This window comes from Microtus oregoni, unplaced genomic scaffold, assembly GCF_018167655.1.
Source record: "Microtus oregoni isolate MIOR12 unplaced genomic scaffold, Mior012 000024F_ref0000369, whole genome shotgun sequence".
In the NCBI taxonomy this organism is placed as follows: Eukaryota; Metazoa; Chordata; class Mammalia; order Rodentia; family Cricetidae; genus Microtus; species Microtus oregoni.
The window spans coordinates 10,997,818-11,014,717 of record NW_024543083.1 but is presented as its reverse complement, the minus strand read 5'-3'; the positions used below and the strand labels follow the sequence as shown (position 1 = coordinate 11,014,717).

At 50.4% G+C, this 16,900-nt stretch overlaps 1 protein-coding gene across 9 annotated transcripts in view; it reads left to right on the top strand.

The window, feature by feature from the left end:
• The window catches only part of Ank1 (ankyrin 1), a 178,199-nt gene that overhangs the window by 65,476 nt on the left and 95,823 nt on the right, over positions 1-16,900 (top strand). Inside the window, exon 1 of one of the 9 annotated variants that reach the window (XM_041673654.1) lies at positions 2,457-2,486. The exons of the other annotated variants lie outside the window; for them this stretch is intronic. Within the exon in view, the coding sequence (XP_041529588.1) occupies positions 2,472-2,486 (15 nt within the window). The 5' untranslated portion in view covers positions 2,457-2,471. Of the gene's footprint in view, positions 1-2,456; positions 2,487-16,900 lie in introns of those variants that run through there. 9 annotated transcript variants of the gene reach the window in all.

The window sequence follows — 16,900 nt, the reverse complement described above, 5'->3', positions numbered from 1 at the left end:
TGGGAAGCAAATGTGTTGATGAGCAGAAAATTATATTTTTATTTCGTGTTAGGGCATACCTAGAGATTCTTGTCAAAAATCTCTTAAAGACCTTGTAAAACATGGACAAATGAAAAATATACAAACTGACCTTTCATCTCCTTGGATTCCACATCCATGGATTCAAACAATCACCAATTGAAGATAGTTAGAGGAAAAAGCAATAAAATAATACAGATTGAAAAACAGTATAGCAGCTACCGTCATGGGATTTACATTGTATTAGCTGTTGTGAGCAAAGTAGAGATTATTTAAGTACACGGAAGAATTATGTAGGCTGTGTGTAAATGCCGCTGTGGGACGGACATGAGCACCTCGGATTTTGGTACTGAGGGGTCCTGGAACCAGTCTACAGATATTGAGGAATACCTGTGTGCAGTGAGGACAGTGGTAATTTAATAACAAGCTATGAGTGCTGAGCACACACAGTAGGGACAGCAAGCAAGCACATGACGTTGTGGGGAGGCCAGCCCTGTTCAGGAGAGCAGAGGCAACCTGGCCTTCAGTTTCAAGCATCAAGATGGACCCTGGGACTCCATCTCAGAAATAAGATGGAAAAGGATATTATACAGCAGGACCTGTAAGCTCTCAGGGACTGTCGCTAGCAGAGGAGTGGCAAACAGCGCTCCTGATCATGGCACAGGAGTCGTCACCTGAGAGCTACCCCCAGGTGTCATCTGAGGTCCAGAGTGCCGAGCCAGCTCTACGCCAGCACTGTGCCAGCGTGCTCCTGGGACAGAGTGGTTCTGTGGCCCAGCCCAGCTCTCTCTAGCCTCGGCAGTTGGTCTGCCTCTGAGGGTAGCTGGCCTTTCTCCCAGAGGATATAAACTCCATGGGGGAGAGACATCTGGACTTAATTCTGAGATGACCCAGCTCCCGGGGATGCCAGGCAATCTGAGTCCTAGGTTTCAGAGATCTGTGTGTGTGTGGGGGGGGGGTGTCCTGTCACCAAAAGCACCACCTGAGGACCTAACCAGAGTTGGTACAATAATAGCTCCTTATTTCCCTGCGCTTCCTCTTAAAGTCTGAAAACCTTTAAAGGGAGAAAAACCATCTCTGCGGATGGTGACACGGCTACTTGATCGTATCGTTTTTACTGGTGACGGCCAGGGATTAATTCCAGAAATCTTTACTGAGCACTTCCTACCTACCAAGCACCCTGTCCTCCCAGAGTCATCCCCCTGCCTGGCATGAGCTAGCTTTGCCCCATGTTGAGGCTAGGTGAGACCAGACACTATATCTGAGGTGTAGCCCCGTGGACCTGCCTCTTTTCTGTGTTTTAGATGGGGCGGGAGGAGGGAGAACATCACAGTTCCGAGTCCCGGGCTTCAAAAGAAGCCAGCCTAAGGGCGTGGGCCGTTGGGAGCGTGCTGATTATTGTCAGTCCTAATGGTGACTCCAATTGGGTTAGCCCTCCCCTGCCTGTCAATGTTGGACTGTAGAGAAGGTCAGGACTCGGGTGTGCGTTTGTGCGTACGTGCCTCTGTGTGTGTGTGTGTGTGTGTGTGTGTGTGTGTGTGTGTGTGTGTATGGGGAGGTTCTCTTACTATTGTGAAAAGTGGAAGAGGTCATTTCACGGCTGTCCAGGGCGTTTTCCATGGCAGCTGAGCCCTCACAGCAGGGCATGCTTGATTCTGCTGCAAAGCTGAGAAGCCAGATGGCTGCCCAGCCAGGGGACCTGGCCCAGCTTCCCTCAAGTCATGAGGAAGGCTGGAAAGACCCTTCTCAGGAAGGGCGGGGCAGGCAACACAGCCCACTAAGGCACCTCTAAGAAGGGAACCCAGGAACCCCTTAGGGTGCACAAACGGCAACCCTGTCCGTGAGCCCACACCCGGCCTCCAATGACACCACCCCCTGCCTCACCGCTCAGTCCGTCCTGGTCCACCATCCTCTCTGCCAGCAGCTGCCACCCACCACTCTGGGGTTCAATGTTCTCACCGCTGAGCCGCTCTGGGCTGGTGCCACTTCACCCCATTGTTGGACTGAACAGGTATTGAAAAATAAAGCCCTTCCCCAGCCAGGATCGCAGGAGAATGGCCTGAAATGGACCTCGACTTTTGGGTCTGGTTCCCACCCAACCCCTTTCCTTTTCAGCTTTGTGTGCCCGTAATTCCCAGCAGCAGTCAGTCAGCAACATAAAGACAGTAGTGAAAGCATGGAGAAGACAGAGTCCCCGTGTCCTTGTAGCCCCTGCTATGAGAGGGTCCCCAAACCCCTTAGGAGGCATGCCTAAGAGGCACAGGTTATGCGCCAAGGCCCTCGGTGGGGCAATCTGAGGGCCACACGCGGGCGCCGCCCTGTGTGCTGGCACCCTGATAAGGCCTCTTCTGGCGGCAGAGTAGAGGTGGCAGGTCCCTGGAAGCCAGGCTGTTCCGGCTGCTTTGACAGCCAGCCCGCCTGCCCTGGAGGGTCCCGGTCCCCAGTGAGACACAATGGGCTTCTGTAAAGTAAGTTCTTGGGGGCCGCACTTCCGGGGGCGATGTGGAGCAGAGATGCCAACAGGTGTGCCTCAAGGCTGTCACCACCGGTGGTGGGGAAGCGTGCCGGCACCAGGCAGCCCTGGGGTGCAGAGGAGACCTCTCATTCCACAAAGGACTTGCCGCTGAAAGTGGTAGATAGGGCAGGTGCCCTCGGTTGTTTCTTCGCTTGGTACTTTTCACAGCCGCAGACTTGACTGAGTTCTTTCTGGGATCTCTGATCTAAGCTCTACTTCGGGGTTAGGTTCGTGGTTTGCGGATTCATCGCAGAGTAAACCCGCTGAGATACTAGAGGCTTTCCTGACCCCTGAGTACCTTCCAGCGGCGGGGAGTAGAGAATAAAGACACTCAGGAGGGGTCACTTGGCCCTCTGCAAGAAGCTGCCGCCCTCTTTGGAAAACAGGCTTGCTTATTTGCCCAAAAGCCAGGCACCTCGTGGACAAACCTTCAGGGTTCTTAAAATGGTAGATTTTGAATTGCTGCTTCTCCCTAGAGGGAAAGAGGAGAGAGGGAGGAGGAAGAGGGAGAGGAGGGAAAGGGAGTAGAAGGGTGAGGGGAGAGGGAGGAGGAGGGAGAGGAACAGGAGGAGGAGGAGGGAAAAAGTAGAAGGAGGAGGGAGAGGGAGGACTTAGAGAGAGGAAGAGGGAGAGGCAGGAGGAGGCAGAGGGAGTGGGGAAAAGGACAAGGAGAGGGAGGAGGAAGGAAGAGGGAGAAAGGAGGGAGAGGGACAAGGAGAGAGATGAGGAAGGAGAGAGAGGATATAGAGAGAGGAGGAGAAGGGAGAAGGAGGGAGATGGAAGAGAAGGGAGAGAAAGGAGGAGGGAGAGAGAGGGAGAAGGAGAAGAAGGGAGAGGGAAAAGGAGGGAGGAAGAGGGTAGAGGAACAAGGAGAGGGAGGAAGATGGAGAGGGAGGAAGAAGAGGGAGGAGGGAGGAGAGGAAGGAGGGAGAGGAAGGGGAGAGAGTGAAGAAGGGGGAGAGAAGGGAGAGAGTGGATGGGAGAGGAAGGGGAGAGGGAGAGAGAAAGGGAGAGACTAGTGTAGCTCTGGGAGGTAGGTAAAACAAGTTGGCTCCCTCCCACTCCAGAAATGACCTGTCAGTTTCTCTACAAAACTAGCTGGCATTTTCCCCCCTTTTAGATTAACCAAAGTGAAACATACTTAGAAAGGCAGGGTTTTTGTCATTACAGAGAGAGAGAGAGAGAGAGAGAGAGAGAGAGAGAGAAAGAAAGAGAGAGAGAACGCTAACAGAGTATTCTCTAAAAGGCACAAAATGCCTTTGTCTTCAAGGGCTGCTCACCAGCCACCAGCAGTGGTTATGAAGTGACGTGTGAGGTCCTGTGTGGCAGGAACAAAGCAGAGAGGAGCCAGAGAGGGAAATCCCTCCCTGGAAGAGTTCATGGCCCGGAGAAGCTTAATGCAGTGTGAATGAGAAAATTTCACACCCATTAAAAGGCTGGGGTGGGTAGTGTGCTGGCCTAGCTTGGAAGAGACCAGGGCTCCATCCACAGCACTGTAAAAACAGACAGAAGTGATGAGCATTGGGGAGGGGAATTCTGTGTGTGTCTGGGGGCAGGGTCTGCAAGTTCATAGGGCATTCAGGAGACTCAGTGAGGTGCCTACCCCCCATCAAAGGCTTAATGAAGTAGCCCAGGGAGAGAGCCCAGAGCCCTGCACTGCTTCAGGAGGGAGAGATGGAGGCCATGGCACCTGCCAAGGTCCAAGGTAAGCATGGCTAGAGGAATAACCAGGAGGCTAGCAGGCAGCAACAGGATGGAGAACTGAGGAGAGCTAAAGAGAGCTGAGGTCGGAGGAGTCGCTGGAAGGCGAGATTGGGGCCTAGGTGCCCAAGATGCGAGCCTTTGTATATCAGTATGAGAATTCTCCATTTGCCCTGGGTAAGACAACAGACTTTGAACAGTTTGGATCTGAAACTACCAGCATTCGCGTCTACCTATGCTGGCCACTTCCTGGTACCTCTGCAGCGGAACTCTTAGTCCCTGACTTCTAAGGCAGCTCTGAACCTTTTCCTCTGGAATGTGCAGGGCCAGTTACAGTGAAAGGGGAAACAAGGAAGGCCGTGGGCGCTCACTGAAAAGCATTGCCCTTGGCACAATGCAACAGGAGCCAGAAGCTACTATGGAAACACAGTGTGTTTGCAGTATGGTCATTTGTAATCCCAGCTGCTAAGAGGGAGCGTAGACCGGGGTTCTGGCATTGCCAGCCATCCAGAATGCTCACGGTGTCAGCGTCGGAAAGCCGAGCTGCTCAGAGGGAGCCCAGGCCTCATCTGCTTATTTGATTTTTTTCCTGTCCTTTTTTTCTTTTATTGGAAATAGATTTTTGTCTCACATACTATATCCTGATTATGGTTTCCCCTCCCCCTACTCCTCCCAGTTCTTCCTCCCCTCCCCTCGCATCGGGCTCTACTCTCTTTCTGTCTCTCATTGGAAGACAAATGGGCTTCCAGGGGATTATAATTTATATAACATGATATGATATGATATGATAAGATATGACATGATATGATATAGCATGATATGATATGACAAAAATGAACACAGTGGAACTGGATGAAACAAATGGAAGAGCCCAAGAAAAGGCATAAGAACCAGAGGCCCAATTGTTCATACGCTGAGGAATCCCATAATAACACTAAACTGGAAGCCACAATATATAAGCAGTTGACCTGGTGTGGACCCATGCAATGCCTGCACTTGCTGCCTGGGTCTCTGTGAGTTCACAGGAGCTTGGCTCGTGTTGATTGAGAAAGCCTTGTCGTGCTGTCCTCCACCCCCTCTGGCTCGCACACTCTTTCTGCTTCCTCTTCCACAGGGTTCCGTGAGCACGGAAGGGAGGGATTTGATAGAGATATCTCATTTAGGTCTCTCACTCTCTGCGTAATGTCTGTCTGTGGGTCTCTGATTTGTTCCCATCAGCTGCAGGAGGAAGCCTCTCTCTGATGATGGCTGTCTTGCTTTGCTTTGAGAAGCCGCGGTGGTATTTTTTTCCTCCAAATGGCCCAACTCTTTTCACCCACCTTCTTTGCTTCTTCTTCTCCCCCCTTTCTGTGCTGGGAATCAAGCTGAGGGCCTTACCCTAGACTACTTGGGCAGCACCACTGGCCCCGCCCACTTCCCCGGCTCTTTACGTACAATCCTAGTGGCTGTTGGGAGAGGCAGACCTCATCCAGTCATTTTCAGCCCCCAGTGGCTTCACCTTGTTCTGAGAGTAGAGTCTGGCTTCTCTCAGCCTGGACACATGGTCCTGCCCTCTGGGCCCCTTCCTCAGTCCCACCCCCAGCATCTTCACAGGAATCTGGCAATGGGGTCATTTTCCCAGGGAGTTCGCACACATCATGCGGTGGTATTTGTAGAACTGTTATCCCCGACGCTTCCTTGTGTCTCAGACCCTGGCGCATAGTAAGTGTTCATAAGTCTCAGTGACACTAATATGTGACCAGACAATAAACCACCGGTGAAGCACCTAACGGATGGTTATCGCTACCAAGGCGATGGGCGAGTCCGCAGGTGCTGCTAAACCTGCACTCTGTGGGTCTGTCTCCTCCCGATGTTCTCTGCACCGGGAGTTTTAAATTTCACCTTACAGGAATCCCCCCCCCCCCGCCCCCCCCCCCGCGCACGCGCAGAGCCCTCCTCTTTCCCACACTTTTGGACTTATTTACCTCTGTGTCATTGCTCCTTCAGGCTGAGCTGGGGGAGGGCAGCGTGCTAGACTGACTCATCTTTGAGTCATTTCCTCTCAGTTTCCCCAGCCTCCGAGGAGGTCCTCAACGTGGGACTGAAAAGTATTTTTCAAGTGATTTAATATAAAAGCAGTGAAGGCGTTTAGGCTCTCGTTTCTCCATTGTGAACTCAGGTTGTGAGCACCGGCTGTCAGGATCCATCTGGCTGCTAATTTGCAAAATGAATCTCCAGGCAGGTCTGAGTGAAAACTAGAAGGGAGGTCACAACTTAAAAGCCTAGCTTCCGAGCCAGCGTGGAATACAGGAACCCCTGGCCTGGACTGCGGTCAGTCATCCTGCCTCTGGCAAGCTTGGCTTGGCATGCTTGGCCGTGTAGTGACAGTGGATTGGAGATCTTGTTAGGGGAGGAATTGCTTTGCTCCCAGCCTCCTGTGCTGTCCTGACCAACACCATCCTGCCTAGCTCACTGTGGGTGCTGAGTTTCCTGTATCCACACAGGAAGGAAGTGATCCTGCTGCTAATGGACCCAACCAACCTAAGTGCATTAGCATGCAGTGGGAGGGATCCAGGAATGAATGGAGGCAGCATGGGATCTGAAGATGGATTTGTTCATGTGGAGAAGAGTGGGAAGTTGGTCAAGCACATGGCCTCTACCCCCATCCTCTCCCCGAGCCTCATTGTCTTCTAGAATGGGTTCCTGATCTCTTGTGGCTGTAGAAGGCAGTAGAAAACCTCTCAAGCCCTTCCCTGGGGTGACATTGGCCAGAAGACTGCCCTGTCTTCTCCCGAAGTAGGATAGGAAGCCATGTTTTGGAAGAGGGAACATCTATCTTCTTTGTCCTTCAGGAGCCCGGCTCCTGTGTTCCTCTGTGGCTTAGTGACTAATCACTCACAGCATCTTTTCACTTCAAAGTGACGGGAACCATTCACGGGGCCTCTGTGTAGCATCCAGCACTGGTGGGTTTGATTCTCTGTGGTATGGTTTGAAGGCCAAAAGAGCCCCCAAGTCCTGGGACACCTTTGCCTCATTGGCCATGGAGTTCAGGGGTGCAGCCACGGAAGACTTTTCATCAGGCTGTCTCTAAAAGTCTTCTATTAATTATGTACATGTCAGCTTTTCTAATAGAATACTGAGTTGTACTCTGCAAGAAACTGATTTTTGGTGAAACTTTTAACAGATAAAGGGAAAGCCAAGAGTAGAAGCATTCAAAGTAGATGGCAGAGGGGCAGTCAGAAGGTGTATGGACAGACTTCCTTCCCAGCTTAGGACAATGGCCCTGAACTTGGCAGTACTTTCTGAATATTCTTCCATCTTTAACTCTTTGATCCCAACAGTCAGGTCTGTCACATTTAGAACAAGTGAACTGGCTGGGCCATGGTGGCGCAGTACTCAGTACTCAGTACTCAGGAGGCAGAGGCAGGCGGATATCTGTGGGTTCGAGGCCAGCCTGGTCTACAAAAGCTAGTTCCAGGACAGGCTCCAAAACTACTGTTTCTCCGGGGGAAAGAAAGTATGAATTGATGAGGGATATTGGGTTTGAAGTAGAAGCCTGAGGTCAGTGAGACCTTGCACGACTTCTGAATGTCTTCTCGTATAGGCCGGTGTCTTGGTGACCATGGGATCAGCCCAGGTGTGCACGGGGCTTATTGGCTGCGTTCTCTTGCCCAACTCTGGCCTTTCATACGCTGGGAAGGAGTAATGCAGTTAGTTTTGCCTTTGCTTTTTACCTCCTTTGTGGTTATAGTTTTTTATTTCAGTTTTCATTTGGTTGGTTGATTTGGGGCATGGAGTTGGTTTGTTGTGCCATCTGTTTCGTCTCCCCACAGACAGATCTTCACTCTAGACCGGGCTGGCCTGGAACTCACTAAATTCTCTAGCAGGCCTTGGATTTGCAATGATCTTCCTGCCTTAGCTTCCCCAGGACAGATGTTACAGGTGTGAGTTGCCATGCTTGGCTGCAGTTTTACAAATAGCAAACACTACGCTTGCAGAGTCTTGTATTATTTTTGGACCAGGTCTTACTATGTAGCTTAGGTTGGCCTCAAAACTCACAGCAATCCCCCTGTCTCAATCTCGAAGATCTTGAATCATGAACATGTACTTCCATTCCCATCTGTTCCTGACTCTCAGTGGGATGTGGAGACTGCTCTGTAAGGCTCTACTGCTACTAGCCTCATGTTCTACAGGGAGGAGTGGGGTTGAGTGGCTAACCACTGACCATGCCCCATGGCGGGGTACAGCTCAGCAGGTCTTCCCACTCTCTGGAGCAGTGTTCAGGGCATGTGTCTTCTTCACTTACACCCTAGTACAGTTGAATTGAAACGAGAAGAGTTGATTCTGTGGGGAGGTCACCAGCAAATCTGGGCGGCAGGGAGCTTGGCATAGGCTTGCTGAATCAGTAGGGTTTTTTGTAGGATGCAGTAGGTATGGACTCTGTGGTCCTTGTACAGGCATCTCCTGGGGCTGGCTCTGAGGTGCTGTGGGACAGGGAGAAAGTGGCAAGAGGGGAGGATGGGGAGATAGAGGCCACACTGCGCGTTCCTAAACTCAGCAGGCATTCAGCAAGCCAGCAAACAGGACAGGGTCAGGATCTGTTTGCACTTCAGGAAGCTCAGTTTGGCAGGGATGGAGGGCCAGGAGAGTGAACACCAGCTAGCACAACAGAGCCAGTGTCCAAGTGAGAACTGTTGAGGTCCAAAAATGGACGATCGTACAACTGAGTAGTACCAGTGCTGTGTGGTTACATGTCTAACTCATTTAATATTAATGACATCCACGTGTCTGTGCGACAAAGAAGGAAACAGAGTCTTACGAAGACAGGGAGGATGATGAGATAAGGTAAATGCTGGCTGCTTGTGCAGGGCTCTTAGGTCTGGGCTCTAGTCCCACAGCTTGGTTTGGAGGTGAAAGGAGGGTTTAGGTCTAGGTATGGCTTAATGCTAGGATAACTCACCCGTGTCTGGTGTTTGCATCAGTATGTCACAGTATGTCAAAAGTGAAAAATACGATGCCCCAAGCTCTGGTGTTCTTTTGTATTCTTGCTCATCCGTGATCTCTGATCAATGAAGTCTGTCCCGTTACCAACACCTGAATGGCAAGTTGGTTAGAAGCAATGCAATGTTTGGCAAATGACAATCAGAGAGACAGGAGGGGAAATGATCTTGAAGAACCTGTCATCAAGACTGATAAGGCTGATCAATCATTCATGCCCGTAGCCAAGAGCATTGTATTTGGTACAGACTACTGATTGAACAAAACAGGGGTAGAAAATAAGTCTTGTCGCCTGGTGTCAGTGCTGGCCCATCGCACAGCAGCTACCTGAGATGGACCAGGATTCCGAGGTTCTGGTCCCCTCATGGCCAAGAGTACCGTGGAAAATGTCCTCTCTCCTGGGCAGATGAAGGGAGAGGACATTTTGGTGGGTGAATTGTGGACCATCATTGTTACTCTGTTTCTTTCTGCCTTTGGAAGCTCAACCTTAGTGAGATAAGCCATGTTGTAACTGAAGTTTGTGAGGTGCCCGTCTGTCAAGGATGTCTGATGTTAGGTACTGTCAAGTTCCATATACATTAGTAGATGCTAGTTCTATTCCTGGCATCACCTGCTCCCGGTCCTCCCTTGTTCCGTGGTCAGATCATGCCTGGAGTTCCACACATCAGAGTCAGTATGTTCCACTCTTCTGATCTGGACCTGGAGAGGCACAGAGTTGAAGGAATAATGCCCACTGGTCTCTTTGTGTTAAACGTGAGCAAACTGCCCTGGAGGTCATCAGTTAGTGTGGAGTTGCCAACCCAGCTTCCTCAAGCTTCCAACAGAATCACCAGCAATCCAGACGCTAGCCTCTAGGCCAACTGCCCCTTCGGTTGGAGGTTTTTGCATGGCTTGGTTCCCAGAACCCTGACAAAGGGTGATTCAAGAATGAAGAAAGACAAACATGACTCACAGGAAAGCTGGGTTTGGGTGGTCTGGGCTCTCAGACAGAGAAGCTGTGGCACCCAGGAAGCACGGAACGTTTATCACGTACAGTTGAACAGGGAGACAGGCTGTTGTATACACGTGAACCAGGAGGCAGGATTATTGCAAAAGATAAACAAGGAGGTGGGGTTATTATATACAGATAAACAAGGAGGCAGGGTTATTATACACAGATAAACAAGGAGGAGGGCTTATTGTAACAGATAAACAAGGAGGAGGGCTTATTGTAACAGATAAACAAGGAGGAGGGCTTATTGTAACAGATAAACAAGGAGGAGGGCTTATTGTAACAGATAAACAAGGAGGCAAGGTTATTACATACAGCTGAATGAGGAGGTGGGGTTATCGTAACAGATATGCAAGGAGGTGGGGTTATTACATACAGCTGAATAAGGATTCAGGTCTAGCTAATCCCAGGAGGAGCAATCTCTGTAGGGAAGCAGTCTTCAGGCTGTAAGCATAGGCTGAGGCTATGGTGGGCATTTTCTGCACATACTACCAACCTTTACACGAGGACCTAGGGAAGGCTTTGTCACTCCTATGGTGCCGAAGCATTCATTGGTCCTTGACATAGTTGTGCCCCTTCTGGCTGCACCCTCATCCAGCAGCACGAAATAAAACTGTGAAAGTGAATGACCACTCTGTCTGCACGTGTGCAGAGAATTTGAAAATGTGTAAACTTTGGGGGTTTTGGTGTGGTGTGTGTGTGTGTGTGTGTGTGTGTGTGTTTCCACTGAATAATGTATCAGGAAAGCTTGCTTTGTGCCATCTTAACTCTGTCTGGAATCTCCCATAAACACAGCCTTCTGTCTTTCTCCAGTTGTGTGAGTGCACCCCTGATGGGGTGATGAATCAAGGAGAGAGGTTGGATTTTCGCCATCCAGCGAGACTGTTGATTTCAGTTTTGAAAAAAAAATCACTTCCTTTCCAGCATTCTTGTTTCTCTGTATGAAACATGGGTACATGTCACCGACTCCCACAGAAGTACCCGGCGTTGAGTTCTGAGCTGTGTCAGCAGACCGCTCTGGACATATCGGGCACAAAGTGACAGTTCACAGGCACTCAAGGGTTAAGCTGATTGACCTGGGCCCTGCCCTCTACTTCCCTCATTTGCAGTTTGGACATTAGGAGCTTGGTCACCTGCTTTTGAATACGCAGGAGGTAGCCACAGCCAGCACTGCCTGCGCCAGCCTTATGTTGTGGCTTTGCTTGTTGGAGCTAATTGTATTTGTTTGTTTGTTTGTTTAACAGCACTGGGCGTAAAGCCATGACTGAGGGCTGATCTCGATCTGTCTTCCAAACACCTCATCTGTCTAGGCAGTTCTTTCTGGGCTCTGGGGCAACACAGATTTGTTGGGATTTCCCTCTTCCTCTACCTGTCACTCATCCAGGCCTCGGTGGCATCCCTGATTCCTTGGCTCTTGTCTTCTCTCACTGTCCTTACTACCTCGCCTTTTCTAACTGAGAAGCAGTAACTGAGAATCTTGGGATAAGGCCCACGGAGGCACAGCTTTGAAGAGGCCTGCAATGGAGGCTCCTAAAACACTGAAAGCTTCTAGAAGAGCCAAGGCAGTCACCCAAAGGTAGTGGTCCAGAATTCAGATGGAGTCAGCTTTGGAATTTCAGAAGAGGGGGATCATTGCCAGAGGAGGAGTTCATGGGAAGTCCGAGAAGAGAGCTGACCCACATTGGCTATAAGAACAGATTTGGTGTCGACATTGGAGAATGCAGGGAAGGAGAACCACAAGAAGAGAGACTCTGAGCCATAGGGTTTCACAGTAGCTCAAGGCCCAGAAAACAGAGACATGCATTTAAAGAAAGCATGGGACTCACAAGGGCCTAACTTGGCTCTTCGGGGTGTTTGAATGACGTCAGAGCAACAGTGAGCAACAGAGTGTCCCCAGCAAGCAGAAAACCAGGTCTAATGGTATGCATAGTAATCCCATCACTCTGGAGGCAGCGGCAGAAGGATTGCCAAAAGTTTAAGGTCAGTCTAGGAAATATAATGGCATTATGTCAAAAAAAAAAATGGGAGGAAAAAGGGAGGGCCTACAAGATGGCTGACAAGATGAAGGTGCCTTCCACCAAGCCTGGTGGTGTGAGTTTGATCCCCAGAACCTACATGGTGGAAGGAGAGTGCTGACTTACACAAGTTGTGCCCTGTGGCACACACATCTATTGCTCTCACATAAACACTCAATGAATGAATGAATAAATGAATTATAATAATTTTTAATGAAAGAAAAAAAAACTAGAACAGTATGCTGGCTGTGCGCAGGTGATGGCCTGGACCAGTGCGGGGGGGGGGGGGGGCAGCAGATGGAAGCCCAGAGGTGGAGAAGCGAGTTAGGGAGGTAAGGAGGCCAGCAGAGAAGTGGTTAGGGATAGAGAGAAGCAGTCATCGGTCAGAATGGACTCTGAGCTTGGGAAAGTGAGGAGGGGAAAATGCTCCCCGAGTCCTTGGCTAGACTGTGGGCTAGACCCACACAGGTGTGACCCCACAAATCATTGTAGTTGACAGATAAGGACTTGGAGGCACAGAGCTATTGGCTCATCTTCTCCAGGCTGCATGGCTGTTGTAATGGGGTCCCCAGGCTTGGACTCTTCCCCAGTATCCTACTCAGTTTTTGTGGGTGCGCTGCCAGGAAAGCAGGGACCCTAGAGGATAAACAGGGGTTGGCAAGGGCAGTCCTCCATGTAGCGACATCTCACTGGGACTCCCAGGACTTGGAACCGTGAGCACTGACTTATGGGTGCCAGCCCCACAGAGGGTTCAAGCAGCTGCCTTTGGGACCTTCCCATCACCTGCTTTGCCCATTCCTTCTCAAAATCTTCACTGGGTCCACTGAGCAAAGAAGATCTCTCTCCTTCCAAACCTCAAACCCCCAAACTCCTCCCCAAGCATATAAACTTTCAAAGCAGCTGCATTAGAGCACACTTACTCAGTCTGCAGAAGTGTCACCACGGGGCCTTTCTAAGTGCTTAGTTCCCAAATGCATATGAATGTTACATACATAGCATTAGTGGAGCCACAAAAACCATGTTTCTAATTCAATAGACTCCAACCATTCCAATGTCAAAAGTACCTGGAAGTGATTTATTTTCTTCTGCCGTTTCCTGCTTGCCAGTGAGTTCAGTGGCTGACATCTGTCAAGTAAAACCGCTGTGGTGGCAGCATGGCATTGTGCCAGAAGAAAGAAAAAGTTCATATTCCAATAGGATCAATCAATTATACTCCTAAAGGATGCTTTGCTTTAATTGGGAAGTTCCTAAATGATGTAGCAATTGTAGAAGATTTTTGTTTTTATTCTATTGGCTCCGGGGGCCAGGAAGGCTGGCGATGTTGCGTGGAATTGGGATGAAAAGGGAGGCAGAGGCGTAGCTGAGGCAGAGGAGTAGCTTGCAGGTGTCTGCTCTCAGGACACGGTGTGATGTTTCAGAAGACTGCATTGTTGGGCTAAGATGCTCGGCTGGTTTGTGCATTTCTTCATTCGCTCTTCCGCACACCTCCCGGGTTAGAGGGGGTGACAATGCTAGCACTCCTGGGAGCACATTTTGGGGAACACAGCCTCAGAATGGTGTTCAGATTCTATCACAGAAGGGGTGTGGTCTCCGGAGCAGGAACGCAGGCAGGCAGAGAAGCAGGCTGGGGGAGAGTGTGAAGAGACATGGGAAGAAGAAAAGACTCACATGGCCCAAGTCCCCAGTTGTCCCTAGGCTGCCTCAGTAGCAACAGAGTCAGCTGTGGTGTGCCTAGTGCTTGATCAGAGAAGGGGTGATGGGAATCACCGTAGGGGTGACAGCAAAGAAGATTCCAACTACGGGAGAGAGCAGAACTTCCCAACAATGAGATTACTGCAGGAAAGGTGTGTGCTCCCAGGCCACCAAATACAGGAGAGGAAGGGTGGGTCCCTATCGACCTTCATCACGCTCCTCCAGCTGTTTGTTATCAGCTAGATAACTCTAGAGCTCTGGTGAGAGGGCCTGACTAATAAAGCTTGCTGTGCGCAGTTTCCAAACTTCCCTCTGTGGAGAGCTGGCTTATTCAAATGTCTCATTTCTCCTCCTGGGCCAGCAGGGCTCAGTAGTTCACACTTGGCTGGTTTAATAGCTCTCTGTGGATACGGGGGAATCTTTCAGTCAGCTGAAATGGACTGGAGACGAGCAAAGAGGCCTTCCCAGTGCGGGTATTTTGGAAATGCTTGCAATGCTTAGGAACAGGTATAAACCTGCAGCTTTTTCTGATTTGCTGAGGCCTAACCATCAAGTCAGTGAAACACAACATTTCATAAGCCGAGGAAGGTAGAACTCTTTAGTTTGGGATCCAGATTTGTGTAGTTGCTGGGGTTTAAGATGAAGTTTAAAAAATCCACTGTAGCCGGGCGGTGGTGGCGCACGCCTTTAATCCCAGCCCTCGGGAGGCAAAGGCCGGCAGATCTCTGGGAATTCGAGGCCAGCCTGCTCTACAAGAGCTAGTTCTGGAACAGGCACCAAAGCTACAGAGAAACCCTGTCTCGAAAAACAAAACAACAAAAAAATCCACTGTAATAGATTTCCCAGAGAAATATGTAGAGATTGGTTCCGCATGATCACCTGAGATAGGTCTGCCCTATCCCTCTCAGAATTACCAAACACCGTGGGTTACAGGGGGGCTCACAGTCAGAGAACAGGATATTCGGGAACGTGATGATCCCACTAGGAAATGAGATCTCATCTCGTGGACGTGAAAATTGAAGAGGGCATGGTCTGGTGACAAGCTGCACAGCCTGGGTGTCTGTTGTAGACAGGGACTTGAGCTTGGGTACCCTGAGCCACTGAGGGCCTGGACAGGTCTCTTCCATGACACCTGACACCCTAGATGTGGGGACAAGTTGCCTGTTTGCACAGTTCTGTGGCTTCACATGGTATTCAAGGGGTGTCACTTGGAATCATGACAGTTAACACAGAGAGCACTGGTCAAAATTGCTGGTGTCTGTTGGGACTCTGGGAAAACTTGAGAAGGGAGACTAAGGGAGCTGAGGAGTGTGTGTGGGATATGTATGTGTGTGGTATATTTTTTTGTGTGCTTGTGTGTGTATGGTGTGTGTTGTGTGTATTGTGTTTGTGTGTGTGACCATAGTGTGTTTGTGTTGTGTATGGTGTGGTGTGTGTGGTGTGTAGTGTGCTTGTGTGTGTATGGTGTGTGTGTGTGTGTGGTGCGTGTGTATGTGCTCTGTGTGTGTGTGTGTGGTGCGTGTGTGTGTGTGTGTGAGTGTGTGTGTGTGTAGGGAGTGTCCTAACCTCAGAGTAGCTTGCTGTCTTCACAGAGCCTCTTCTCACTGCAGCCTTTCAGAGGGAGACCCTGGTAAAGACAACAAGAATCTGCACAAGTGAACATTGGCCTGTACTCCCTTTAGTAAACTCCAAACACACCTGCCTACAGAAAGAGCAGGGAGTCTAACAATTTTCTACTTTCCTTACTTATCCTTCCCAGACCCAGCTGCCAGTCTTCGCTCCCCACTGCCTACCCCAGCCTCCACTCCCTACGGCCACCCAGCCTTCATTCTCAACCCTGAGCCTCCACTCCCTACTGCCACCCAGCCTTCATTCCCAACCCTGAGCCTCCACTCCCATCCCACCACTCTCGGCCACAACCTTCAGACTCCATTCCTCACCTCCAGCTCCTAGGCAGCTGAGCCTTACAGTCTCCAACCAAGCTTTCGACCCGTTACCTTAAATTGCCGGACCACACAATAAGCTTTCTACACCAATGTGCCGCACACATCCTTCCAAGAACATGAGCAACTCCTGGAGGAGGGAGAGAGCTCCTCTGAGGAGCCTCAGGCTCAGGAACACCATTACCTCATCACCCACGGTGACACCCACCAGGGATCTACTAGGACCTACCCTCCCTCCTGCAAGGGAGATGCCTCATCTATGTGGGGGAGGAGAGAGAGTGGAAGCTGCTATAATCCTGAGTCACTCGGGTTAGCACAGCAAACTCCTACAGGCCTCTGAGACGTGCTGTCCTGGTTATAAATTCAGCTGGAGTAGAAGAGGAAATAACAGGAGGCTTTTGGTTAGAAGTCCAGGAGAGGTGAACTGGGTCTGTTACCTGGCTGGCTGTGCTCAGGCCAGTCCCCAGGGGAAACTAAGGGCTGTTTGCACTGCCTGTGGGAAACACACTGCAACGGTCTGGACAAAGTCCCACAGTACAGCATACCAGGCTGCTAACAGGACAGTCTCCTGAGTCTGCCTTCCAGCTAATCCCAGCCAGAGGTCCTGGCTCCTTATCTTTGCTTCTCAGTATTTCTGAGCTTCCTAGTCATCCACAGCCCCGATGTCCACATCGTTAGGACATCGGGGCCGCGCACTTAGACACATAGGCTTGCCTCTCGTGCTGACTCCTAATCCCAAAGCTCATTTCTTTAGTTTTTGCCTGCATGCCCAGGGCAACCGCCATTGATTTCCCATGTGCGACTGCCCTGTATAACAGAAAACACCGTGTCCCTCCTTTGCAATGACCCCTGAGCCTTGGGAAGAAAGGCCGTTATACAGATCTCCCATTTAGGGCTGAGCATTCTGGAGTTCCTTATTCTTGCATCTTGACTAGTCATGGGTCTCTGCCCTAAGCATCATCTACTGAAAAAGAAGCATCCCCAGTGAGAACTGGTCTGTGAGTAGAAGGCAGAGTAACAGTAGTGGGGTGGGGGTGGGGTGGGCTGG